The sequence below is a fragment of the Egretta garzetta genome, unplaced genomic scaffold (assembly GCF_000687185.1).
Source record: "Egretta garzetta isolate BGI_Z169 unplaced genomic scaffold, ASM68718v1 scaffold193, whole genome shotgun sequence".
In the NCBI taxonomy this organism is placed as follows: domain Eukaryota; kingdom Metazoa; phylum Chordata; class Aves; order Pelecaniformes; family Ardeidae; genus Egretta; species Egretta garzetta.
Genome location: NW_009259117.1, coordinates 551,503 through 579,022, shown reverse-complemented (window position 1 = coordinate 579,022; position 27,520 = coordinate 551,503). Strand labels below are relative to the sequence as shown.

General features: G+C 36.2%; 1 protein-coding gene across 11 annotated transcripts in view; it reads right to left on the bottom strand.

Annotated features, from left to right (window-relative positions):
* The window catches only part of JAKMIP1 (janus kinase and microtubule interacting protein 1), a 105,504-nt gene that overhangs the window by 21,358 nt on the left and 56,626 nt on the right, over nucleotides 1–27,520 (bottom strand). For 8 of the 11 annotated variants that reach the window (XM_035891111.1, XM_035891109.1, XM_035891110.1 and 5 more), the window contains exons 9-18: nucleotides 24,760–24,888; nucleotides 23,382–23,510; nucleotides 20,229–20,312; nucleotides 16,409–16,471; nucleotides 15,291–15,389; nucleotides 12,162–12,263; nucleotides 9,137–9,190; nucleotides 8,082–8,147; nucleotides 4,387–4,455; nucleotides 1,096–1,173 (exon numbers count right to left, since the gene is read on the bottom strand). In XM_035891111.1, coding sequence (XP_035747004.1) covers nucleotides 1,096–1,173; nucleotides 4,387–4,455; nucleotides 8,082–8,147; nucleotides 9,137–9,190; nucleotides 12,162–12,263; nucleotides 15,291–15,389; nucleotides 16,409–16,471; nucleotides 20,229–20,312; nucleotides 23,382–23,510; nucleotides 24,760–24,888 — 873 coding nt within the window. Of the gene's footprint in view, nucleotides 1–1,095; nucleotides 1,174–4,386; nucleotides 4,456–6,631; nucleotides 6,650–8,081; nucleotides 8,148–9,136; nucleotides 9,191–12,161; nucleotides 12,264–15,071; nucleotides 15,390–16,408; nucleotides 16,472–20,228; nucleotides 20,313–23,381; nucleotides 23,511–24,759; nucleotides 24,889–27,520 lie in introns of those variants that run through there. The other 3 variants (XM_035891113.1, XM_035891116.1, XM_035891117.1) reach the window with 3 other exon arrangements.

The following is a 27,520-nucleotide window of genomic DNA, read 5'->3' as shown; positions in this document are numbered from 1 at the left end:
AGTTCCAAGTTGCCATAAGCAGTGAAGAAAGGAATGCTTGTATTCTTGCATACACTAATCCTTCATCAGTCTCTTGTCATTTGCCAGATTCCTAACCAGATTCTCATGCACTCACCAAAACTGCAGTACTCTGCAAAGCAGAGAGCACGGGAGAACTTTACATTCATATGGAGAACTGTATTCCCAAGAGTAAAGAAAGAAAGGAATCATGGCAGTGTTTCCCTGATTACTGGGGTTAGTATGATCCTATTAAAAACCAGCATCCAGACCGACAATATTTGGATCAAGAGAATCTGGCAGCATCCCTTCAGCCCTCATGACACCTTTACGAGGTAGGTAATTCCATCCATATTAGTGATGCATAAACAGCGGCACAGAGAGGTTAAATGGCTTGCCCAAGGTCACAGTGCTAGAATAGAGCCTGCTTGCTTTTATCTCTGTTATCTGCTCTGAGCACTAGACCTTGCTTCTTTTCTGAAAACATTTTTCCTCATAAGAAATATTTGCAATGTATAAATAATCCTTCAGGCCATTATATTTTGATTCCCTGAAGTCTCACTATTAACAAAGCTGGGTTTTCCCAATTCCTAGCTAATTCCTAATAGTTGCTTATCCTCAGAGAAGGCAAAGCTGCAGCTTCCCTTTTGAAAACTAGGAAAGGTAAGGTTGGATAGGACAGCACAGGAGGGAGTCGCATAGGAGGAACAGGCATTCCCAACTTGGGATAGGTTAGCAGCAGTAATATTTACAAATGCTTAGGAAAAAGCAAAATTGGAAAAGTTCTAAAGTAATTTCTGGTGTATTTTACCAGTGATAATTTTGTGCACACATAGACCAGCTCTTCCCATTCCAGATGTACTAACAAGATGTTCACATATTTTAGAATAAAAAATGCAATGCAAAACCATCACACTTCTAAGTACTATAATCCACTTCCCAAGTCTCCATTTAAGTAGTATTTGATTTCCTAGCCTGACAGAAAAACAAATCAATTAAAAAAGAACCCTATTTATAATTAAAAGAAAAAAAAAAAACAACCTTGTATTTTATCGAATTTGTTGAAACATGAAAATTTAATGACTGATCTTTTCCTACCATGTATGCCTGGTCCAGAGCTTGCTTCCTGTAGTCGAGTTCTTCCTCTAAATAACCCTTCTGTTTACTGAACAGGTCCTGAGCAATAATAAAAACAAGGGAGTGTTTGTTCTTTATCCTAATTCATGAAGAATCATAAATGCCATAATTTTTATGTCAGCTTTCCACTTGAAAGCAAAGAAAATCTACATCCAATGACCACATGCATCCTAAGGATATCTGGAATATCAGATTTACAATATTAGCACTTAAGGTACGTGTATCATATTAATGAGTTGTAGCTATAAAGTATAGACCTCTACACCAGTGTACAAACCTGCCTTGACCTGACAGAGGTGCACACAAAGGCTGGAAGGCGAAGGGGAACGTGCATGCATGTGGTCCGGTAGTCGTTACTTGCAGAGGGCAGGCCAAGGGAGGGAGGAGAGGAAGACAACTGGGGGCACTTTACTGCTTCTCTGAAAATATCCAGAGTACACCCTTGAGGAAATCATGGGGAAACCGTAATCTGTGTTGTCTGACCTGTGCTTGTGGGCAGGAAGCCAGACCAGGCAGGGCCCTAGCTGGGTCCTGCAGCAACTTCCCCTGACACATTAGTGAAGCAGAAGTAAAAAGTCAGTTCTCAACTTGTAAAGGTAGGAAGCTAATCTGAAATTGGTAAAGTGATGCCCAGAGAGGTTAAGTGACTTAAGCTGAAGAAGTTTTCAACATTCCTAGGATTTACAGGGATTTTTTGCTTTTGTTTCTAAAATCAAACCGACCAGTTTTCACAGAAGCAAAACCTTGCAGTTGTAACAGAGGCTGGGATTTCAGTGGAACTCAGGATCCAAAAGCATGATGTTGCAGGAAAATTGTGGACAACTGAATGTTGAACAGTCAAATGAGAACTGACTGGTGTCAGTGCTCTTACAAAACATGCCTTTAGAGTGTTTTGGAGGCGAGTAAGTAGAGGATAAAAAAGTGAGTTCATTTTGTTAGCTTTCTTTCAAGGCAGGTTTTCAAGCTCAAAAAAATAAGTAGTAGTCCAGAAGGCAGAGAGGCACTTTGATTGAATTTAATATTTTTCATCATTCTTTTTTCTATTCAACAAACTCTTGCACTTCCTCAACATATAGAATAAATGCCAAATTAAATATATAGGAGTTTTAAGATGATTGTTAGTAGCTTTTATTAACAGTATAAAAAAATAAAATCAAATGTGGCTGGTCTGGTTAGTTTTATTAGATATGTGATTGCCCCAAAGTCACTTATTTGGCCAGATTTTACCTTCAGACATATACGTGCATTTTCAACAGTTTTTCTGTCAGCTGTCAGTGTAGCACAGGCATAGAATTTGCCTAAGCATGAACCATGACAACAAATTCTCGCTCCAAATTTCTGGTTTAAAACAAATCCATTCTGATCAGAAAATTAATGCTTGGGAGGCTCTCAGAGCATAAAATGACTACAGATGACCTCCCACTTCTTAAGAACAACTCATAATTGATGACAGCGGCTACATACAAGACCAATATTAGAGGACTCAGAGGAATAAGTTGCTATTTGTTGTCTGTATAAGAACTATAATATTTATTATTCCTTTTTTTTTTTGTAAAGTTGGATTTATTTTAATTACCTATGAATTAATATTGGAAGCAGAGCCAAAGTTTAAGCGAGGCTTTGATCTTGGTGCTGGAATTCAGTTACCCACAGATGGGCATCTATTGCTACAATAGCCATTTGACAGTATGCTACTTCAGCTGCTGGTTCAGAAGGACAGGGCTCTCCAACAGGTCCTGTAGGACATATTTCTCAGCCCCTTGTAGACATCTCCAGAACTCTGAAGAGTGTAATATGGCATTAGACACCATTTTAATGCAACTGAATCCCACCTTGACTACCCAGATGGCATTATTTTCTTATGTGGATTACAGCACCAGCTACATGGCTGTTGTACAAGATGCAATGCCACCGTGCACTGTGTAACACATAGTAAAGGACAGGCCTGGTCCAGAGAAGTAGACTGACTTGCCCAAGACTATGAAGAGGGTCAGAGCTACCAACAGATTCCAGAATAGCAATGCAGGTGCCATGATCATGTTACTTCTCCAAAAGCTATTGTAAAAGCTGGCCACAAAAATCAAGAGAGAAGGAAACAAGAATAGGATCTCAAACTCTTAACATGGGTTCCAAGGACAATTAAACCAGTGCTCAGCCATACTGAAAGTGTCACGCCAGAATATTATCTCTAAACTCATTTCACAATTGAGTCAATCATTGGCAGTGCAGACTCTCAGATTGCTAGGCTAAACAAATAGATACAGGGCTATCCAGGGTAAGACCATAAACCAAGTTAAAAAAACCCTATTGTTTTCCAGTTCTTTTTATAAAAGAATGTAGTATTTGTGGGCACTTTCCCTCTCTAAAACCTTTGCATTTTTCCATAGCAAGAGTTAAAAATAAATAAATACTAAATGTGGAAAGGATCATACCCATGTTACAACCACTATGATAGGCTACACTCAACAGACAACACAGTCTGAGCACTTTTTTTTTTGATTGTGGCCAAAACACATACTTCTTCAGTGGCCCTGGGCAAATCGCTTAACCTCCCTGTCTCAGTTTCCCATTCTTTAAGATGAATGTAATGCTGATTAGTTATCTACCTGTAAAAGGTGTGGCGAGGATTAATCAGTGTTTGTAAAGCCATTTGAAGATGAGAAGCACAGCATGCATGATAAACCAATAAAACCAAACACTCCTTCCAAAACTCTTTGTTCAACATATTGAAAAGTAAGGTCAGTATAACACTGAGATCGTTATGCAAGACAGAATGGCTTTTGAGAAAACATTCTGTCTTTAAGCACGAAGACCTTGGGGCAAGAAAGGTCATCTGGAGTAAGAGGTCTTTACAACTTGTTCAGAAGCTGAATACCAGAGAGCAAAGGAATATCCTTGCCAATTCTACTAACATGACACCAAGATTAAAAAGATGAAGCTGTTGCCAGACAAATTAGTGCACAGAGAAAGCACAAAGACAATTTCACGCTGTTTGGTTAATATGCTCTGTAAAGTTATGCTTTTGTCTCCTAACTTGTATATATTTTGCTATTTTGGTTCTATATAGCTTTGACAGTTCCCTCCCACCCCAAAGAATACAAGAAATAAATTGTCCTAGAAATCTCTTGCCAAGTTACCATGAAGCAATCTTTGTTAAGCAGAGAAAGCAAATCAGCCCACGATGAAGTTATACATGTTCCCTTGAGATGAGTTTTACCTAAATGAATTATATTTCTAGTTATTGTTCCTTACCTTTTCATTCTCCAGGTCTAACATCTTCTGTGTCAGTGCAGCTTCTGTCCCCTCTATCTGTTTTAACCACTACATGAACATAGCAGTGTGAAGAGGAAAAAATAAAAAATGAAAAAAACAGAGCTTTGAAAAATTGGCACCAAGCATTTTGCAAGTTTCTTGCCAACACTCCCCACTTTGAAGTTACCCATGAATAAACAGGTTGTGAGAACAGGCAGAATGGAGGACTGTAGAAACATACTAAAGATGAACAAATGGAGGCTGTTTTCCTACAATAAAGTAAAGATTTTTTCCCCCTGTAAAGGTCAAGATACAAAACTGACTCAGGTGAAGAATGTAAAATTAACCTGATTGTTTGCAACTTGATATACCCAATGCTTGGTGGCCTGATTTGCAAAACCATCCCGCGTTTTTCCAGAAGCCAATCTAAACAAAAGACATGGTGGCAAACTCAATCCTTTGTTTTGCAGTTTGCTGCACCCTCCATGGGAAGAGGCTCACTTCTGAAACATCAGTAATGTAGAGGGAACAATAAAATGGACAGACAGATGGAAGTTCATGCAGTTGCTACCATGAATCCATTACCATTCTGGTGATAAACAAACCAGTTAGAGTTCAGAAGAATGGCCATTGCATTCCAAAGGTAAAATTACATATTGTAATAGCTAAATGCATGGATAGAAGGTTCTTTCTTTAATTATGAACCGTGACCAGGATTATATTACTATTCAGCATTTAAGTTTATTGGAATGGATGGGAATGCTCAATTCGGAATTGTTTTATTTCATTTCCTTAGTGGCCTACAATAAGGATCGATGACTAGATTACAGAGAGTATAGTTTAGACTAATGCTTCTTTTTGTAGTGCCAGCTCCCATTAAAGACACACCTGTAGCTTTGCCACTAATAATTACCACTTTCCTCAAACGTTTTGCTTACTAACACTAGATTACTCCTATTTACTTTAGTTCTTTTGGTAAGCGTTACATATCAACTTTTTAAATTTAGGCTTCTGGTGAATTCATCTGGGCTCAGACTCAAAGGAATTAATGACATATTCATCTTTTTTCCAAAGATTTAGATAGGAAATCTGCAAACATATGTTTACAAATAAGCAGAATGTGAATTCATAACTTCATCCTTTTGGACCTTCCATTATTTAAGAGTCTGGTGGATAAAAATAGAAACTTGTTTTATCTACTTAGTAGGTTTAGCTTTGTACAGAGCTGAAAAAAGTGATCAGGAACACCACATTCCCCAGTGATTCTATTTCCATCATCTTTATTTTCTTCATTTTGAAGGTGACAGACTGAAGATATTCCTAAGGAAAGTCTCACCACTGATAAAGAATTTGGCATGACAGTGAGCATTCTGAACCCTTGAAATGAATAGAAATGGGAAGCCCTCACCATCTCACAGCTACCCTCATATTTGCAAATGAAGGGTTATTTGCAAAAATTAGACGTCTAATTTTTTTGAAGGTATGAATGATATGCAAACTAAATGTTGATTCTGATCTTCCTATGCCTGTAAGCCTTTCTGGAACAGAAGCACAGAAGAGACAACCATGTATTTAGTAGTTGTAATCTGCTGTAGCATTCAAAATAAGCTTCTGGATTTGTGCCAGCAGAGTCCAGAAACTTTCCTTGCCTGGCAGCTTGATTTCCAAAAGATCACTTATAGTGGCTGAGTATAATAGATTTGATCTAAATAAACACTGAGTGTGATTAATTAGCACGTGTGAATATAACTAGTACAACACCTATGGCTGTAGTACTGTTTCTCGACCAAACAATCCTGTTACGAGATGATTATATATGAGAGTTTCTTGTAATTAAGGAACTATAAGAATACACATGGGAAGCTGTCTGGCCTTTATTTAGGGGACATCCAAGGTGGTTACATTACATTGGAGAAGGCAGTGGAGTTACTTTAAATTTCCCTTAATCTAAATTCAGTAATGTATGCAACAGAACGTATGTTAAAACAATCATCCAGTTTAATTTACCAGATTTTGCCTGATTTTGCCTGTGCTGTAAAACGCAGTATTATGAAACGTGGTATCATGTTTGTTTTCTTAAGAACAACATATGGCTATTTTCTGTTATTCTTTGACTTAGTAAAATTTGGACATGGATTTTGATTAGCCTGTACCTCAAATGTGCACCATGAAAACAGAGGAAAAGGTTTCATGCTTCTCAGAGTACCCTCTTGATTCAATTTGCTATCAGCTTGTATTTATCAGATTACTGTGAGGCACTTCACTGCAATGACATAAAATGGATAGAGTCCATAGATAACATGAACTATTTTTCATCTCATTCTTTAAATGCAGTCTCTTTACCTATGCAAGATAAAACTAAAATCTCCATCTTTCTGATGGAGTGTTCAATTTCTGTAATAAGGAGATTATCTGAGAAGAGCATAAAAAATCTTTAAGGCAACTTTTGTCAAAAAAAGAGAAAAAAAAAGTGAAATTAAATTCTAGACCAACTTTAGCATAAATAAATAAATAAACTCTCCATTGTAATTGTATGTTTCTATTCATTTAAGGAATTATTTCAATTGACAAAGCTACCAATCCCTTATTGCTGTGATCAGTTGCTCATGGAAATAATTTATAGATAACAAAGTTTATGTTCTATTTGGCACCACACTGACAGAAATTAAACAAGCTCCCTAATTCCAGTGGCACTTTCTGCACAAGCACTAATTGACTTGAGCAATAAAAACCCAGGGCAGTCCGTAAAGTCTGGCCAGTTTTGCTCTCTGTCTTAGTCTTATGTTCTGGGGTTCTTCCACGTTCCTGACTGGATGTAAAGGGCTATGATCATCACCTCCTCTTTTTAACGCTATAACACAATGAAAAGCATAGGGATTCTAGCACTTTTCCTCATTTTTATTTTGCTTATAGCAGTTACTCACATAAATCAATGATTATTAAATGACCTAATTTAGATTATCTACATTAAGATACTTAGATAAGTATATTAACAAAATTTTACCAATTAAAGCAATTATTACAAAATGCTCATTTTTTAATTTGGAAGTTCTGATTCTGAGTTTCAAAAATGCATCTAGGAAAGATTTAAGAGAAACCTATGAGCAGGATGGACAAAGCTTCTTCAGAGAAAAAGGTGAGTCTTTCTTAGTTCTAAATGTCATCTTTATTCATATGCAGATTATATTCTCTCTGTAACTGGAGAAGAACTAGTCACACAGAACTGCGTGACCTGACTGATTGCCTCTCTTGTACAAACTACTTTTTCACTGTCTATGCTCACTACCCTACAGAGGAAAGGACCACCGACCGCTCAGAGCTTTTTTGGTCATACGCAGACTTGAGCCCACAATGGACCGTGGCGGTACAGCTTACAGAAGACTTCATAGCACCCTGTTCCCAGACAGCTGAGGACATTGGCACTTCTGGGAATGAAGTCTCTTTTGTTAAGTAGGGGTTTAGTACTTTATTCTAAGCTAATATATCCAAAATATGTTTTTATTTTTAAATTGGGTTTATTTTGTCAGTTTGATTTTACCTCGAGACATCACAATCCCAACAGTCATGTAAGGATGAATACATGCTCCAATCCAGATGACCTGAACAGAAAAGCCATGCTTCCCTGGCAAAGTTATGTGATATCTCAGAAGACATGGTCAGTCTTTAGGAAGAGAAAAATCTTTACTGAATTCTACCTTTTCACAGAGGGAAAGCACAGTCCCGGCTTGGATTATTGCAACCTGTTCTTCATTTCTCAGATTCTAAAATACAAAAAGATGCATTTTAAATTGGATTGGAAATCCATCCTTTTACATAACTGATAAATTTTAACTGTACTTTAAAGAATAAATCAGCTATAACATTTAGGATTTTAAAAACATGACCAGAAAGGATCCCATGATTAAAAGTATTAAAAGCTAAACCAAAGGTTTAGTCTTAGTCTCCACTCTGTTTCAGTACACCACTCCCACAACACTTTTGCAACAGTTCATTATTCAATTAAAATTAAGTGGTTTCCATCAGGGATTTTGAAAGGGTTTTTTTCCTAGCCAGAAAAATGCCAGTTCACTGGACTATAGTCCCACAGCAAATGATTCTCCCCCTCATGCACTTCAGAGCTAGATTTCCCATCAACGAAAACGATGCAAAGGAAGAGCAAGTACCTTCGAAACCTCCACAGAACCTTCAACATAAAAAGTAAATATAGAGCTTAAAACTAAAACTAGAACTAAAACATGGATGTTTGTGCCCCAACTGCATGACCAAGATTTTATACTGTATTTGGCAAGACAGGGGAAGAAAGGGAACCAGTTGTCCTTGCCCTTTCCCCCAGAAAATCCACCCCTGACAGAGGGATCCTTCACAGTAGCAGGCGCTACTATTACTACTCAAGAGGAGAAATTCAGGAGTAACTTGGTCTGGCTTTGACTTCCTTATTTTTCTCCTCTAGCCTGTTTTATATCTTTTCTTTCTGCCTACTACAGTGCCTTTTTTCCATGTCATTCGCCAAGATCAAATCCTAGCTTGAGAAAATCCACTTTTCACTAGCACCAGTTTAACTGAAAGATTTTCTTTGAAGTTTGTAAAAGTAGCACCTAACCATTCATATTGTTCATACAAATATGGGCATATAAAAATCACCCGGTGCATTTTCTTGAATGTTATTTCTTCGGGGGGGGGAACCCAAAACCAAACCTGCTTTAAAATAACCGTAAAACTAGAGGTATATTTGAAATTAAAAATTTGTTACCCCATTATCTCCAAGAATATCTAGCTTCTTCATAAGTTCAGATATATTCACGTCCTGAAAGAGATGTTCAACATATTTTTTATACAGTAGGTGAGAAAGTTTTTATATGCTACGTTTTATGTACCCTTTATTCACTTCTGCATGCAAAAAGACTTGAAATGTAAATAAGTGAAATATTAGTTTTGCATCACAATTTCAAAGGTGTTATTGATACTTGCAGAGACAAAATCAAACGTTACTCTTGATTATAGCAAGCAACCTAGACATCCATGTATGATGGCAGAATGTTCCTGTACCATTCACATTTATCATCTTGCTGATGTACGCAGATGGAAGATCAAAATTGATAAACAGGCTTAAAAGACTATTTTTTTTTTCTGTTTGTTTGGAGTGGAGCATCAAGCACATCAAGTTACAGAAGTTAAAAGGGCAGAGAGCATAAACAAAATAATTGCCAAGAAGGCTTGTTGGGTGTTTTGGGGTTTTATCTTCTTTGTTAAACAAAAGAGTGGAGTTTCAAATCAGTCTTACAGTGGCAGAAGAGAATATGTATGGTGGGCTGAACACGCTCCTCCAAACATTATCAGCTCACAACCTCTGTGAGTAGAAAACCACGTTTCTCTGCCAGTAAGCACACAGATCCACAAAAAGCAGTGAATAAACCATCCTTATTAAGGCCCAGTCACTGAAATCAAGAAAAAGTCTCCTCTGGTACAAAAAGAGAGAACTAAATTCACACAATGTCTGAATTTTACACAGTGCCAGGGCCCATTCCTAGGCCCCAGAACTCTATTTTCTACTTTAAAAAGTTGTTGGAAAGGTTCATGGAACTGTTTCACCTGCACTAATCACATTCTCCTGAACTATCCCAAGTATGGTCCACAAGTATGGACCAGGGATCATTCCCATTGACAGCTTGTATGCAGCCGTGCTATCTGAAGGTGGGAAGGCTTGAGAGCATGGGCAAAGATCAGTTCACGTTAGTCAGAAATGCTTAATACATATGCATAAAGCCAGACAGCCATATTAAATGCTGGCACTCTCAACATCTACTCATATTCAGCACTTCTTCAAAGAGGCCAGCATTTCACAGGGCTGTGTCTTGGCTCACTAGTTTCATTACTTACAGTATGTAATGTGCTGGTTTGCATCTATGTGTTGTGCAACTGCATTATGTTGGCACTCAGGATGATCAGTCTTTTAAAATTTTTTAAAGCTAAATTAGCTATGCTTGCAAATCACATAGCTACACCAGAATACATTTGCTCATGATTCTGCACCCAACAGACTCCAGTGAGGAATGCTTAATAAGAAATGAAAGATTTCCTGAAGAGTAGACACAGATGTGGGAGAGAATCTACAAATCAGCCCATCCTGCCTCTAAAAAAGGAATACTGTGTTGTGTTGGTCTATCCTAAGAAATGCCTTCCCTCTCTTCCCAAACACTTCTGCAGTGTCTCCAAATGTTACATTAGCTATTAAACAGCGCGCATCAGTAATTTTAGAATGGTGCGGAGCTTAATACACAGTTAGGTTTGGATCAGTGTTAAAGGTAAAACTATTGACTATGATCAGCATTGGCAATGTTGAATGACTTCTTTAGCTCAGTTATACTAGTGAAGAATGGAATTCAGTAAGACATGACAGTTCTTGCACCTATTGAGCCAAAAATACTAGTTCTAATTAATTTATTTCCATGATGAAGCATATAGGAAGATTTCAAAAACAAATCAGATTTTGCATCATTCTAGAATCTAATTTGCTACTGATGGCTAAAAATTTCGACACACACTGAAAGCACATGAAAAGTCAATAATTTCAGTACACTTATATTAGATGACTGCCCCTGCTTCCAGGTAAGTGAACTGAATGGTAGATTGAAAAAAACACCTCTGTTTAGGAAAGCAACAGAAGACAATGGAAAAAATATGAATTCTAGATCCTGGTAAGCTGTACCTGCTACAGCCAACATGCACATTAGAGCAACAGATAGGCTAAAAAGCAGGTCTGGCATCCCATGGAGGCTCTATTTGAAAGACAATATGCTGATGACTCTTGGTGTGGTTTGGGAAATGACTACCCAACCAAACCTGTAGGTAAGAATCAAGTTTAAACTTTTTTTCTTTTAGGCTACTCAGCTCCCTAACAATATGCAGCCTACAATTTCAGATTATTTCCGCTACAGATAGTATTGTGCTTATTGAGGCACTGATTAGAAATAAGCCTTCTGTAACAGGACTTCTAAACACAAATACAAACATAAATTACTGGCAGGTGGCATGGAGTATAATATACAGAGATATTCCACTTCAGTTACTCGTAAAAAAGTTACCCTGGCCTGCTGTGCAACATTACTAACTAAGCAAGTCTGAATTCAGTCTTAAGTGAACCAGCATGCAAACCGATCTGTACAGCTAGGCTACTCAAGGGAGAACAGAAGTTAAAACAGTAATTCTTGTTTCCTCATAGCAGAAGCTAACCAAGTGAGACCCTGATGTTTATCTTGTGCTTGATCTAAAATGATAGATAGAGTCTCCCCTATGTGAATGAGTTTTGGATGAGGCATCTCATGCTTCAAGGCCCTGGGCTAGGCAAATAACTCAAGCATATTAATTCAACAAACAAAATACATAGGTACTTCACTAAATTGGGTGTAAAATATTAGGTGAATGTCATGTTTCTGACCTTAGATTAAAACATTCAATATCAAGAACAAAGTACTGTAGCAAGTCTGACAGTGAATCACATCAGCATTCTTCTCTGCAATGATTTTACAGAAGTACCCTAGACTAAACGTAAATGATCTTGACTGACCAGCCTTCTTTTTCATTGATGAACTCTGGACAGACTAACAGATCATATTCTTACGACCCCCTTTCCCAGTCAGAAGTATCTCTTCTTACTGTATTTTGTTTTTCAGATTTTCTTCCCTACAGCAAGATGGCAAACCATTTGTTTGGATATTGGGTTGGTCATTCCGAAACAGTTCCTGGACATCCAACTGTTACTAATGCTCTACATATACCTTTATTCCTTCCTGTTGACAGAACAGTTGAAGTGCACTTCCATTGTTTTCAGGGAAGGTGGTTATATGAAGATTAAATGCCGGTGACCTTCGTTCTCTCTCCTGAGGAAAGATTTTGTTTAAAGACAACACGTGTGATTATATGTAAACATTTATTTCCCAACTTTAAAAAATATATTTGTACATTAAAAAGGCAGATTCCTATCCACATTCCAAATATATGGTATTTCCTCCTACTTTCACCGTATTTGAAGGATTTTGGCTTTAGCTAAACACAAAAATGGCATTAGCTTCCAAGTGATTCCATGCACACACAGTTTCCGCAAAGTTAACCGGCACTCGTCAGATGCAGGAATCTTTGCATGCTGGCCAAATAACTGACTGGAGCCCTAAAAAAATCAGCTGTTTTTTATGTTGTTTATAACCTTATTTAACTATTTCTTTCTTTCATGGAACAAAGAACAATTTAGGAAGAAGAAACTGCAGGAAAACAATTAAATTCCATCATGAAATACTATTATCACTGAAGATACTCTCAATAAAATTGAAGCTATGTATCTGCTCCCTGTTTATTCCAAAGTTAACCTTTCTATTAGAGCATGTAAAATCCCCAGTCCTATTCATTGCACAACCCAAGATGTTGAAAGGCAGCACTACTCTATCCTTACGATGTTCTTTGTGCTAAAACTAAAAATTATAAATTCCCATTTATCTAAAAGAATAGTATTTCTAAAAATTATCCAGCCCATCTACTTGACTTCCATGTGTTTCTTCAATATACCAACCTATTATTTCTTCAGAAGGCAGAAATAGAGTAAAACAACCAATAAGCTATTTTACTTAAATTAAATTTTAATGTGCTGGTGAAAATGACTGGATTGAAGGCTCTGGGCAACCAAGGCACTGGGTCTTACTCTGAATTCTCTATAGCCATGGGAACACAAGTAAGGAAAATCAGATTTCCTCTCCACATTACATGAGGAGGCACTGACAAGAGCTTCAGTTTCTGACAGTATAATGAAAGAGCGCTACTGCAGATATTTTAGTTCCTATGACCATCCATGCAATGCCCAATTTCCTGTATCACAAAATAAGGTGCTTTAACTGATATGGCAAGCAGGCTGCATCTATCCACGTAAGTTACAAAGCATGGCAACTCTTGTTCATTAACTAGCTTAAACCTAATTTGAAACTACAATGTAGAGGGAAAAACCTCTGTACTCTATACATTTTTCTCCCTCATAGGCTCTATTTTGAATGATTTTTGCATTAACAGTCTAATTTTGAAATGGGCTTAAATGACCTAGCTGTTGTAACCCAAACCCAGAAGCTTAATTCTTGTGCAAATTCAGTGACCATTTTAGATTTTTTTTTAAAAAAAAATATTTTATTGCATTAAACTCACCTGAATTTGCTTGCATTAAATGATAGACAAATGGTTGTATATTCTACTCTAGCCTAAGTTTCATCCGAAATAATTTACTTCCTCTCAAAAAACCACTGTCATGATTACCAGAAGCATTCATGATTTTACTGAAGCATTCACACTGTCAGTCACACTTGTGCCTACATGCTTGCCTAGTAAGGAAGAAAATCTTCTCTTGCAATCACACAAAAGTACTTCCAGTGTTATTCTGTGAAATAAGTTCTTAAGGACTTGGCACATGACAAAACTTGACACATCACACTGAGCTATTTTTCATGTGATTCTTCCATGTGAAAAAGACATTCATGATGGATGTATCAAAGCTCTTTTTTTTCTTTTCCTGAGAAAATTTTTTTGATTGTTCTACTTCTAAGAACTCTTACACTTTAGGAAGCAGTTTCTAGTGTAACTGCCGACTCAAATGCTAAATTGTTCAGTATTTTACTTCACAGTTGCTTAATAAAATATAAAGACATATATTAGAAAGCATTTTTGTTTTCCTAAACATCTACTGAAATTCTAATAACCTAAATTCATAATTTTGAATATAATGGGCTATGACATCAAAATATATGGTTGATAAAGTAAAGGTTTAAAAAAAGATTAAGAAATGTCAAAGACAAAAAGCAGAACATCCACATAACAGGAAGACGTGACTTTTTCATCTTTATCAGAGAAGTTACACATGCCAAGATTTTTGGTGAAACGTGCTGGGTGATGAAAACTATGGAGGAGTGACAAGGACAGGTTTCTGGGAGAGTTTATTTTAAATGGTGTTAAGAATGCTGATGATCTTTGAAACTGAACAATGTGTTATCGGGCAATGCGACCATGTGACAGCTGTGCATCACACATGAGTAGTTTAGTGTTATTAAATTTGACATGGGCCCTATTTACGAGGTGATGAGAACCACTGCTTTCTACTGTAATCACATGTTACATGTTCAAATAATTTCACTGTTACTTCATTTATGCAAAGGATAGAATTTGTTTGCTACAGGCAACATACTACTTCCATGTACAGAAGTTGTACTTGTGCTTCACCACTTTAACTTGGACATTCTCAGAGGGGTTTCTTCCATTTTTTCAATGACTAATGCCAATTATTTCCAGTCCGTGACCATTTTATACCATCAGAAAATGGATTTCAGGTAAGAGAAATTCTTTCAAAGCTGCTATCGAAACATATTCTTTTAAGATCATTTTACTTCATATTAATGTTGTCAATCTTAAATCAGTGTAATTAAAAGCAATTCTAGATTGATGTGATGGATGTGTCAGATCTTTAGATTTCACTGCATGCAAGACGTGAGAAGGTGTGTTAATTTAAACAATGTCAACCAAGGCTGTAGTATACATACCAAGTGATTTTACATGCAGGAAAGGAGCAGTTATGGAAATGAAACAAATAAAAAAGGCAAAATACTGCAAAACAAAATATTTTATTAGATGAAAAACAAACTATATGCAATATATATTAGCTATATTACATCTTTATAAACATTAGTGAGCACTTTCTCCAAAACATATTAAGGCAGTGGTATCAATTTCATTATCCCAAGATACAACATTTAAAAAATAGATACCTAAGTGATCTCCCTTAAACATGCACCAGACATCAGTAACCTTTACAGGAATTTCAGCTTGGGTTCAAACATAATTTCTGCTCCATTTGAGAGTTTGCAACAGAGAGAATCTCTTACTTCAAGCTCTAGCACTCTGAATTCTAACAGCTCATTCTGGTCTTTTGCATCTTGCATCTCATTCTTCAGCTGATGCTCTTCCTGTTCCATTCTGTAAATCTATGAGACAAACACAACATCGTAACACCCCGTAAGCAATGGAAAAGGTACTGTACAGAGTTATGGGCCAGCAGTTTAGACAAAACTGTTAATTATTTCACTTTCTCATTAGAAGTTGGGCTATGTCTTTGCATAACTAGACATCTAGTTTTTACGGTATATGAAACAATAACGGAGGGGGTTTAATGCCTACTTTTTAATTTTCCAGATTTGTGCTTTGGGGCACTAACAACAGCAGAAATTCAAAATTGACTATTCATTATGCCAACTAATAACTTTGGTCTACTAGCTTAACTAGGTGATCTCTTTATTTGTAAGAATCTAAATAGAAGTGTAACATCCGGCATAATGTACTATAACACTTATAATAACCATGTAAGTGTCTGAATAAATTAAGTCCATCTGTAGCTACTTTTAGTCATGAATTTTTCTTTGGTTGTCTTATTCCTACTATATTAATACTGAGTAAATAATTACCAAACATAATTGGCTTCCTGAGTACTAGCTAACTTTTCACCAATATCAGTGAAGAACAATGAGGATACTCAGCTCTGAGTATCTCACACAGTAAATGATACAATAGTCTTAAATCAATCAATATTACTTAATGTGTGGAAAAACTGTAAAAACTGGAAGGCTGAAGGGAGCAGGCAGTTTCACTAGTGATCATGACAGTAATAATCTTTGTGTAACTGTTTGGCAAAAAACAAGACTCCACATTGCGCTTAATATTTTAGATTGTATTTTTCTGGACACTAGAAATATCAGCCATCTTGGGTTCTACTATTGGCTATACAACATGTAATTCCACAGTAAAGAGCAGCTTCCATTCCCAAAGAGTAAAAGCATATTGGTATTTTAATCAGAGACTTTTATCCAAATTTCTGTTTCTGGAGAGAAATAAAGTAAGAAATTTTCATGTTGATGTTCCAGGACTTCATACATTCATTTTCTTTTACCATTCCTCTTATGATAAAGGGCAACAATTGTGAAAATATTCCCAGATTCTGAACACATACCTTCTCTAGCAACTCCTGATTTGTTCTGATTAACATCTGCTTTTCTTCTACCCATTTTGAATCCTATGAGGAAGAAGATTCAAATATTACAATTATATATTTTTTTTAAACAAGACAAATGAATAACCAGAATAATTCAAAGATTTCAGACACCATTGTACAGCCAAGTATAAAAATGCTCACACATCAAAAAGTAAAGCTTTCATAAATATTTCAAGGATACATAGCATTTAAGCTACAGAGAAAATACAAGTTCCTTTCTTTTCCTGAAGCTGAGTCTCTTGTTTCCTAGTATGTTCCAGCTAAGCATATACTTTAAAATCTTTACATATAGCAATTGTGGGTGAACACACATTTATGTCATTTTAAAAACATTTATTTACTCAGCTTAACTCAAAACTATTTCTTTCCATTGCAAAGAGTTGGAAACTTTCTTGCAAAATAATCCCATTTTGAGTGGTGTAATGCAAATCCCAATGGAGAAAGGGAAGAAAAACATTTAATTACCCCAAATGACTGAAAATAAGCTTCAGTGGTATGCAGTTAATTGCCCTCTGCTAAAAGTGTGAGAATCAGGCTAATACACAGTGTTTGTGATAAGGAGTTCAAGGCTATGGAAGAAGGGAAGTGATATAAGATATACTATACTCTATATGAAAACCATATTTCCATTTGATCATTTGTTCCAGAGCTGATCTTTGCTTTTAGGTTTTTCCATGGCTTCAAAAGGCCTCATCAAATATCCCTTTAAAGACCCAAGTCACAAAAACTCACTGCCAGCCGTAGCTGGACATTCAGATTTAATGGATTCTAACAGCCATATTCAGTCTGTTCTCCCTGTAAACTATTTACATAACCCAGCTCATACTGCTCTAATAAGTTTAATAAAACAATGTCCAACACTTAATACGCCATACTAACTCCAGATCAAATTATTTTCTAGCTAAAAAAAGATAACTTATTTAAAATCTAAATGTCTTTTCTAAAGTATTAGGGCTGATATTTTCTTTGTCAGCAAGGTATTTGCACACTGATGCTACACAAGGAGTCAATGAAATCTGCATATCCCAGCCCATTAACTAGCCTTGAAACATCAACCAAAAATATCCAAAAAATTAGGATGTAATATTTACATTTTTAAAAAAAGTTTAAAGTTAGTTTTTCTACCTACTGTTCACTGCATTTACATATACTACTGTTCTTTCTCCTCTTTCCACTCATATACAAGAATGTACAAGTGCATTTTAACTTTCATGCAGTAAACAAGCCCTTCAGAGTTATGGTGTTAAAAGCATCATACTAAATAATATAGTAAAATAAGTACTGAAAAGGCATGAAACAACTAAAGGAAATGTTGACAATAAAGTCCAATGTCTAGTTTAACACTTAACTAGCATTTTACTAAGGTCAAGGAATGAACAAAGAGTTGCACCCACAGCCTTAGGGTGGATATCCCAATGCATGCCTATGGTAAAGGGCAGGTTCAACAGTTATGTCAGACCTGCAGGTTCAACTACTCCAGTTCACACAAGTAGAAAAAAATTGATTAATTTGCCCTTAATTAGCTTTTGTGTCTTTCCTGATGAAGTTAGTTCAATTCGACTTTCCGAGAAGATCTTAATTTGGGATTGTATTTATATACACACACCAGGCCACTGAGAGAGCTGAGCATTAAAAAAAAAAATCCACCTGGCACATTACATACTCCAATATTTTGAGATTTATTATATACCACTATTAATATTTTATAAGAATTTCTTTCCTTAATAGAATGTTTCTTATGCAAGCACCTTGCAGAAATGGATTATTAGTCTTATTTTACATCTAGTGGAATTCTGGCAGATTGAGCTATGAGAGATTAACAAGAGCCACTGACACTTACTTTGAAATTACAAATAATTTGTTGTAAGCCAAGCTTCAAATAATTTTTTAACAATAAGATTCTAATCTCCTGCTCTGTATTTGACTTTAGGAAAATTGTGAAGGTCTTTGCTGCTTCTGTTTTCTAAAGCTGTAAGTAAGACTAAAAATTCCTGGGATAATGCACTAGGATCTTTTGATTCACCTTTTCCTTTTCAAAAGCACTTTAGGGACTGGTTCCCCGATGGAACATTTCCCAAGTATTATTACATCATCATCACTACCATGGGCACCTACATGACAAAGTAATAATAATTTAAAAAAAAAAATCACATAGTGCACAAAGAAGCCAGTTTATCATCACAACCATTTATTTTGTTGAACGTAGATACTAACAGGTCAGGAGAACTGAGCAGGAGCTAGAGCTCCCAGGAACACACTGTCACCACTTCTGTGGAAAGCTAATGCTCAACATACAGACTAGCCCACTAGAGACAATATTATACTGCTCCTTGTCACGCCCCTGTTGGCCTTCTCAGGATTACTAAGAGATACAAGGTTGAAGATGTGGTTATGAATCTCATAAAGTAATAACTGATTAAATTCTAATTTCTAGGCATACCTTTTTGACATACCATTCTGGAAGCAAAATCACAGAAGTAATTTCTTACATGGGTATCCATGTTCCCTTATCTTATTTACACACACAGTAATTATTATTATTATTATTATTATTATTATTATTACACTGTAATAGTCAACTATTTTGTTAATGTTTTCAATTACACAGTACTTTGCCCACAACACCTTTTTCATCAACACACTAAAACGTCAGCAGTAGATCCTCAAGAGGTCTTCAGTTCCATTTATTCTTCCAAAAGCTCAGTGAGCCATCATTTTTAGGCTGATAACATATTCTCTGTTTTTACTAATATTTTATGTACATGGAATTTACTAAGCAAATTGAAGTTTGTGTGGGAGTGAGCATAAACAATTTATATCCTTAATTTGAATATGGTCCCCAAACTTTGGTATTTATACAGAATTTTACAGAAAGTTTTTTCTTACAAAGAATATACCATAAAAATACTAATATCATTAACTTGGCATTATTTGTAGGTTGCTTTTATTCAATGCTACAGGATCATTAGTCTTTGAAATGTGTATCTATAGATAGCTATATCTTATTTTACTACAATATGCTACCTGCAATTTTAAAATTGTTATTTCAAACAATAAAGCATTAAATAACACCTCCCCAATTTTCTCAGTGTGTTCTAGCGGTTATGAAACCAAGCATCTTTTAAATGCACTCTCATAATTCTTAATTCTGGGCCTTCAGAACCTAGACATTATTAAATATGCATCAGTAGCCACACCTTTGTCAGGTATTTACAAGACATACTGAAGCATAAGGCCCAATTTTACTGTGGATGATGGTACGTGAATTTGAAAGTAGTTGGGTCCCCCAAGAATGTAAGCCCAGGAGAGTAACACTGCAAGTGGCTTCCAGTAAGCAGACACACTAAGGGGTTCATTTCTCTAGCTGAAGCATGAGTGGAACTGATTTGTTTGTTGAATTTCTCTATGCTACACACCAAAAATATTCTCCAGTACAAATATAGAATATTTATTTTATTGGAATTTATAGCAAATATAAACAAAATGGAAAACAGGAGAAAAGCCTTCACCAAATGGTAATGGGAACAGAATTTACAATGCATGTACACACGGTTATTGCAATATTATGCTTTAGTGTATTATGTCTTAGAAAATGAATCTTTAATGGCATTTTCTTAGCCTCTATAATACTTTCCTTTATTTAAGTAATCTATTGCTGGAGAAGCAATTAAGCTGCATCAGTCCCGCTAACACACCAGCAAGCAATGAAGATGGCAAGGGCACCACTGCATGCAAGGGAGAAAATGATGTGGTAGAGGACATTAAGAGAGCCTTTTACCTGTCCTTTCTCGATTAGAGCTTTCTCCAGGTCCTCAATTTTTGCCTGACACCTAAGAAGATCGGCTTGCAGTTGTTCACGAGTCTGGGGAAAAAAAATATTAAAAAATGTGTGTATATATATGCATGCACATCCAGATAGACAGGTAGATTTAATTACACACAGAATCAAAGTCAAGGTACTTTCTACCCACTTCTGGGCTGTCCAGTCAGCTTTTAATGCTTTTCATTAAAATAATTGCCTTTGTGTTGATGTTACAAAATATTTAAAGCCATCAGTTTAACAGCGTTTTTCCTTCCTAGCCTAAAAAGATGTTATCATCACATATTCAGTGAGAAAACTTTTCCCAAGGAAAAAAAAAAAAAAAAGTTAGGAACTGAAAGAGCTCTAAAAAGCTATTCATAAGCTTTGGTAATTCAAAGCAATTGGGAAAAAGGGGGCAAGAGAGAAAGAGAATTGCAATAAGCACTAAAAAAGGCCAATAGATAAATAGAATATATTGACCCAAATTAATTGATGTATCCCATAAACAGCTTACACCAGTCAATTTTCCTCATTCTACATAATCATTACACTGACTATTATACTACAGTAGGTATTACCCCCTGAGTCCAGTGATGCCCTAAAAGGGACTGGACCGTACAATGTACTAAACAAAAAGGGTACAAACCAAAGGATATCTCTGGAGCCCTTCAGTCACTGAGGCTTTTCCCACACTACTTCAGGTATGCTTTCATCCAAGCAGTTAAAAAACTCCTACAGGGATTTCCTTCTGCATCTTTGCATCTTTGGGTCCTTGTTGTTTACCTTAAACCTCATCTAAAAGTAACAGGAAATGTCCATCCCACCAGAACACTGGGCCCTACAAAACTAACCATGCAGAAAGTTACCTTCTGACTCACTCAAAAGATGGATTTGCATGGATGTGAGAAAAGAAACCAAAATACCATTAAAAAGAAAGAGCAACCATTCCAAAGTGTACTAAAGGGACAGTTTGCTAATGCCTGCCAAATAAAATTTTAAAAAGCTTTTCCAAAAATATCTATACTGGGGTCTCCCTTCCCATGAAGCCAAAGGAAATATATAATGGTCTCTCATAATTATCAAATACATGAGTGTCTCTGAAATCTTACTCTAATAGTAGATGTAATTATGCTCCCCATCCCAATTCTAGCTTGAGGAGTGATCTTCAAAGTACTTATTGCTTTCCTTGGCTAAGTGTCCTACTTTAAAAGAGAGTGTCAAATGCAGCTAGGCTTTTGTAAGATGCTGAGAACTCTAACAAATAAAGCCATTAAGCAATAATTCTACTATTATAAGAACTGTATTTCACAGAAAAAAAAATAATGTTGGTTGAGAGCCACTTCAAAGAACCTTGGCCAAAAAACTCAAACCAAAACTTGACACGTTTTAAAGTAAACCCTGAATCTTCTAAATATTGGCTCTGGGGATAACAGACTAACACTCTTAGCTATAAATAACTCCAGATAATGTCAAGCAGTCTACATTCTTCTGTAACTCTTATCTGGAAAGTTTTGCTTATTAACACGCAGAGTGGATTTAAAAATGTTTGCCAGAGAAAATGACATGGATGAAATAGCGCCCATGTATGCATGCCCAATAACCATCAGCAATCTAAGCAGTGGAACCACTAAACTAGTGGCAGCTCCTACCTCTGGGATAAATGGAGTCCATCCCCATCAGTAATTTTTAAACCACATTCTGTATTATTAGCAACATGTTGCAGTGGCACAATACAATGAAGGCCACATGTAGCAAGGCAGTAATATGTAATAATTCACAATATTTAACATGTTTCTCCACTTTGGGGGTTCAGGGGTTTTCTGGAGGGGGAAGTAGGTTAGGGTTTGTTTTAATGCTTAAATGCTTTTTAGAAGCACAGTCTCATTGAGGTTAGAAGGGATCTTCTGTCCAACCCCTGTGCTCAAAGCAGGGGGGAACCTAGAGTAGGTTGCTCAAGACCTTATCCAGTGGGGTTCTGAATATCTCCAGAGATGAAGACTCCACAACCTCTCCTTCTTGCCTTTCTTGAAGACAAGAGTGACATTTGCTTTCTTACAGTCCTCAGAAACCTCCCTCAGTTGCCATGACCCTTCAAAGATAATTGTGAGTGGCCTCGCAATGACATCAGTCAACTCTCTCATCAGTCAGTAATCTACAGGTTCAAGCTGTACCTGATGCAGAATGAAGGACATGAGGTAAAGATGATGAAGTTTCCATCCCTATGGCTATTCTTGCCCATTTGGATCTTACATATTCTTTGGTCACCGATCACAATAGTCATTCAAGTAGAGGTTGACTTGTAAATACACTACATTTCTAGACATGCCTCTATCTGCAAGGAGTTGGGATAAAGTAGAGGAAATTTTGCCTCTAGTTAACTCAGCCACTACTGTTCAGTGAATAGATCCGGGGACTTAGTCAGAGCTCACCAATTCATTATGAAGGCATTTCTCCCCTCCCACTTTGGAAGAAACAGAAAGGAAGATGTTAGTGTGACTTCTGCTGACCTCACCTCAGCATTACATGGCTAAACACAGTGGTGACAGAAGGGTAATACCTATAGTACAGAGATTGCTGTGGGGGTAAAACCCCACTTATTTCAGAGAGAGTAAACAATTACAAATGCTGACCTAATAGGAACAACAGTTAGCTATGTACTTTTTAGTGGAAGAATACTCTCAATCTGAGGTTTTTAAAAACAAATTATGATTTCGTATATTCAGCAAAACACTTAAAGAAAAACTTCCTTTGTCAGATTTGGCTCAGATTTTTAATATACTCATCTGATAAAAGTACCTAAGTACTTATAACAACCTATTCTCTGATTCATTTTGAATCCATCATGTTGCTATCCAAATTGCAGGTTCAGTTGGGTTATCATTCTTAATAACACTGTCTTACTAATGAAATCTTTAATATATTACACATGCTAGAATAAAGTATAATGATATCTTTGCTCTGATTGCACCAGATAAGTCTGAGTTGACCCCTTACCGATAATATCCTCTAATCTTCAAAAACATTGTGCTTTGCATTTCAATGACCTGGAAAGATATCTCCTGCTACTCCAAGTTTTTTCAGCTTTTTCAATGTTTTCAGAGTTAAAAGACATTTCAATATAAAAATTACCCTTGCTTCTCTCTCTGCATCCAGGGTTCCACCAACTTGTTCTTGAAGCAATGCATATGCTCTTTGCAAAGCCTGATACTCTCTCGTTAGCTGGCAGAACCTTAGTTCAGCTTCTTCTTTAGGCGTGCTCTTAATGAAGAGGGAAAAAAAAGTGGGTTTGTATAAATATGTACGATAATGGGTTTGTTTATATAGACAGATAGACTCACAAACACAACAAGCAACACAACTCATACTGAGTCTCAAAGTTTAATAAAGGTTTAAAAAACAAGTTTTAAAAACAATTGGAAATGGAAGGAAGGACGATTTGAGGATGATGCAGAAATGCAGAGATTAGTAACTGTGTCTACCTTACAATTTCAGGACAGTGTAAGTTATTATATCAGGTAGTAATGTACAGAAATGGGGAGAAACCAACTGGGGAAAGATGAGAAGCACAGTTCTGTGCACCACTAAGTTCAGCAACGCCAGAGCCACAGGGGCTTCAGAGAAACTTTTCTGCCTGATTGCCCTATAGGGATTAAAGTATTTGAAGATGCTGACCAGAGGAATGGTTTTTTTACATTCTCTTTTTTTTTTTTTTTTTAACATGAAGTATTTTTAATGTCTTAATTTTCTTTGCATTTTGAGCAGCTGACATCAACACTTTCAAGGTCTTTCCTATAATGCTGAGGGCAAGAAATGGCCTTCCCTTCAATTAATTTTTGCTCCAGGAACTTGAGCTCCAAGGGAAAGACATTACAATATTATCAGATATTAAACCCAGAAAAATAGGAAGCTTCTTGTGACTTGGGAGTATTAGGCACAAGTTAGTGAACAGGAAAGAAAGATGAAAAAGAGCATCTAATTCATACTTTGTCCTCAGCCCTGCAATCTTTTAAAGTAAGCCAGCTGCAGTGTATACCACAGAGCTGAGACAAAACTTGTCAGTGGGTATTTACTACCTATGATCATTTAAGCCTTAATGAATTGCAAAAGAGTCACTGAGTATTGGAAGTACAGAAAGAAAATCCTGGTGGTATCAAACCAGTCAAATAAATTACAAGGTTGAAAGGCAAACTATTGTCTGGTAACTATTGACTTCTGGCAAAGCAACATGCCTCTATTTGTTTTCTTTAGACTAATAAGAAAGGGTTTGAGAAAAACAATTTTATTTCTCAGCCCAATATCCGCCAGATCTGTCAGGCAGAATATTATCTTATTAATCCTATTGCAATGACTGTGGATGCGTTACTGGACTTGAAACAAAACAAAGCAATTCTCTGCCAAATCTTTCATAGTTCCTGTGGCAGAATAGCTGAAAAAAAAAAAAAAAGTTTGCATTTATACCTCATCGTCAATTTTTATAGAACTTAAGAACAAATCATCTACTACTTACATCTTCCAAATCTTCTTCTGGTGTTGCTGGTGTCCTGTCTGTTTTATCTGTGTTATATGAAGTTACAGATGATGTTTCTGAATCAACAGATTCTTCATCAAATCCAAAAAATGTCTCCACAACATGCCTCTGAAAAGTTAGTTTTTCTTAGTTACTAGCAAAACAGTTGGAAAACCCCAGTGACCCAGTAAGCAGTTGCCAAGGTCTTCTCTGACCATTATTTAGGAAGAAAAAAGGTTCCATTGTAAAGCCTTGTTCTCTGATCAGAATTGCTACTTTTTCAACATTGTTTGTGTAAGAACCTCCAAGAACTGAAGTGCACATAGCACTGGGTCATTGCCAATAGAATAATACTTCAGCAAAAGTATAAAGCTAATTACGAAAATCATACAGATCTTACAAGATTCACAGTAAAGGAACGCAGTATCTATTCAGAAGTGACCCAGTACGATGTAACTTATAAGATACAGAACCAAAAGGGAAAAAATATTCCAAAGAACACTGTGGGACAAATTTCATCATTCATACTAATTTTAGAAAGGAAGAAAAAAAAAGATTAATTTATTATATCTATTTTGAAAATGCTACTTAAAAATATAAATTGCTGCTTTCCTTTTTTTTTTTAATACCATCATTCTCATTTTTTTCAAAAGCTTGCTCCAATATTACGACTAAACAAAAGAAATATGCTTAGGGAAAACCAGCATTTCAATGCAGATTTAAAAAATTTTACACAATGTAATCAATTAAATGCATGCTTACAAAAAACTAGTGAAAATGAGTAGCCAATGAAGTGAATAGTACAATATTCATTGTGAAAAATGTGATGTTTTATATGAAACATCACAACTGCAATGATTCTTTCACCACTTTAAGAGTGCCCTTTCCATCAGTTTCCTAACAAGCTCAGAAAGCAGCAGCATTCAAATTTGTTTTCAAGTATATTTCCTTGCCAAATAGCAATAAAAAAAGTGAACTGTTATTAATCAATAGAAAGCCTAACTTTTTACACCATGCAAGTGTTCTAATAATGCAAAACAAATTCAGAGAAGCAAGAAAATTAAGAAAAGAAAAAAAAAGGGTGTTGCTGAAAAAATGGAGTCAGGTTATCAAGCATCCTAGACAGGAACGGTAGTGGAGAGAGGCGGCTTTAAAAAAAATGGAGAAAAATCTGTCTATCCATCTCTATATTTTTTGGTGCTGCTTGATGTTGAATCACAGATCCTGATGTCAGTTTGTTTTTCTTAAAAAAAAAACAAAACAAAACAAAAAACAAACCACGGGTTGTATGTGGAAAAAAAAAAAAAACAAACCAAAAAACAAACCACGGGTTGTATGTGAGAAGATAATAGCCCTGTTCATTAAAAAAGTCTAAAGGAAAAAAAAAAAATCAGTTCCTATGAGTTCACAATATCAGACATCTTACATCTCAGCAAAGCCAAACTGGCTAAGTGAGTGGAATGGTAAGCTATCAATTTCATTCAAGATACTGAAAGGTTTTATTTTATCTATAATGCTCTATCTCGTGATGAATGCCAAATATTTATCATTCCCCACAGTCTTCTAGACATACTTAACTTTATATATTCTTCCAGTATGCCTACAAAGTACTGTCTTCACTTTCTCACAAAGCCCTACAGTGCTTAATATATTCTTTTGGCTCAGCACAGGTCTCTTTTAACAGCCAAAATACTCTACTTGGATTTAAGTGGTATCATAAAATCAGGCTCATAGGTGTGACTTGGTGCCTGCATGCATGACACCATGCTCTCCATTTACAGTCTTTAGCCCTGGTTACCATGGTCCATCAGGTCACAGTCTCATCACTCTTTAAGCCAAACAACTCCATCACAGTTTCACAGTATGGTTAATCCCACTCAAACTACCAAAGACAGCTTTAAGGCCCTGTTCTGAACCACTTAATTGCTTCACTTAAGATGAGCCCTTCAAATAATAATTCAAAAATTTCATTCAGACTGCATTTTTAAATTATCTGGTTCTGCTAAAATCTCTTTGTGAAAGGATGTTATGCACTCAAAAAAACCCAACCTATGCCAAAGCTACATCTTTTCCAAATAGACTGTGCTTATCCATATGCCTACAGATAAAAATGAGGCAGCACAGGAGACAAAGAGCTTCTGAACAATCTTTAGAAACAACTTTCCTTTTGCAGGCTACTAGGCCACTATTTAGTGTATTCACAAGAAAAGGATCGCAGTTATAGTACTAAAATGCTGTAAAGACACATTGCTCTCAGTTGTTAGGAAGCACTGTGATCCTTTCACCAGGCAGAGCTATGTCTAAGGTGCTTTAGACAAACATTTCCTTTCCCCCAGCATTCTACATGCTACACCAGTTTGTTCACCATTTTGTCCTACTTACCAAAACGAAGGACATCGGGAAGAGGTTTAAGCTCTATTCTAGAAATATAAAGACATAACCAGAAAGCCGATGTGTTCTCTCACACTCAGAATACAAACATTTCAGAACAAAGGTTCACCACAAAAACTGAGGTGTAGTAAGTCCTCGGGAGATGGCCCATCCAGCATTTCTTCCACACTAAATACTGGTTGCAATCTACAATCATCTAACAGTAACACTACCAGTAAATATTAGGAGTTGAAAAAAGGGGCTAAAGAAATGGTGCTACCTTCAAGTTGTAAGGAAGACAAATTTAAAATTTGGATTGCCAGGTCAACTTATCAGGAAACACTTTCTGACTCCAAACGGATGAGCAGATACAGTTTCATAAAGATGAAGG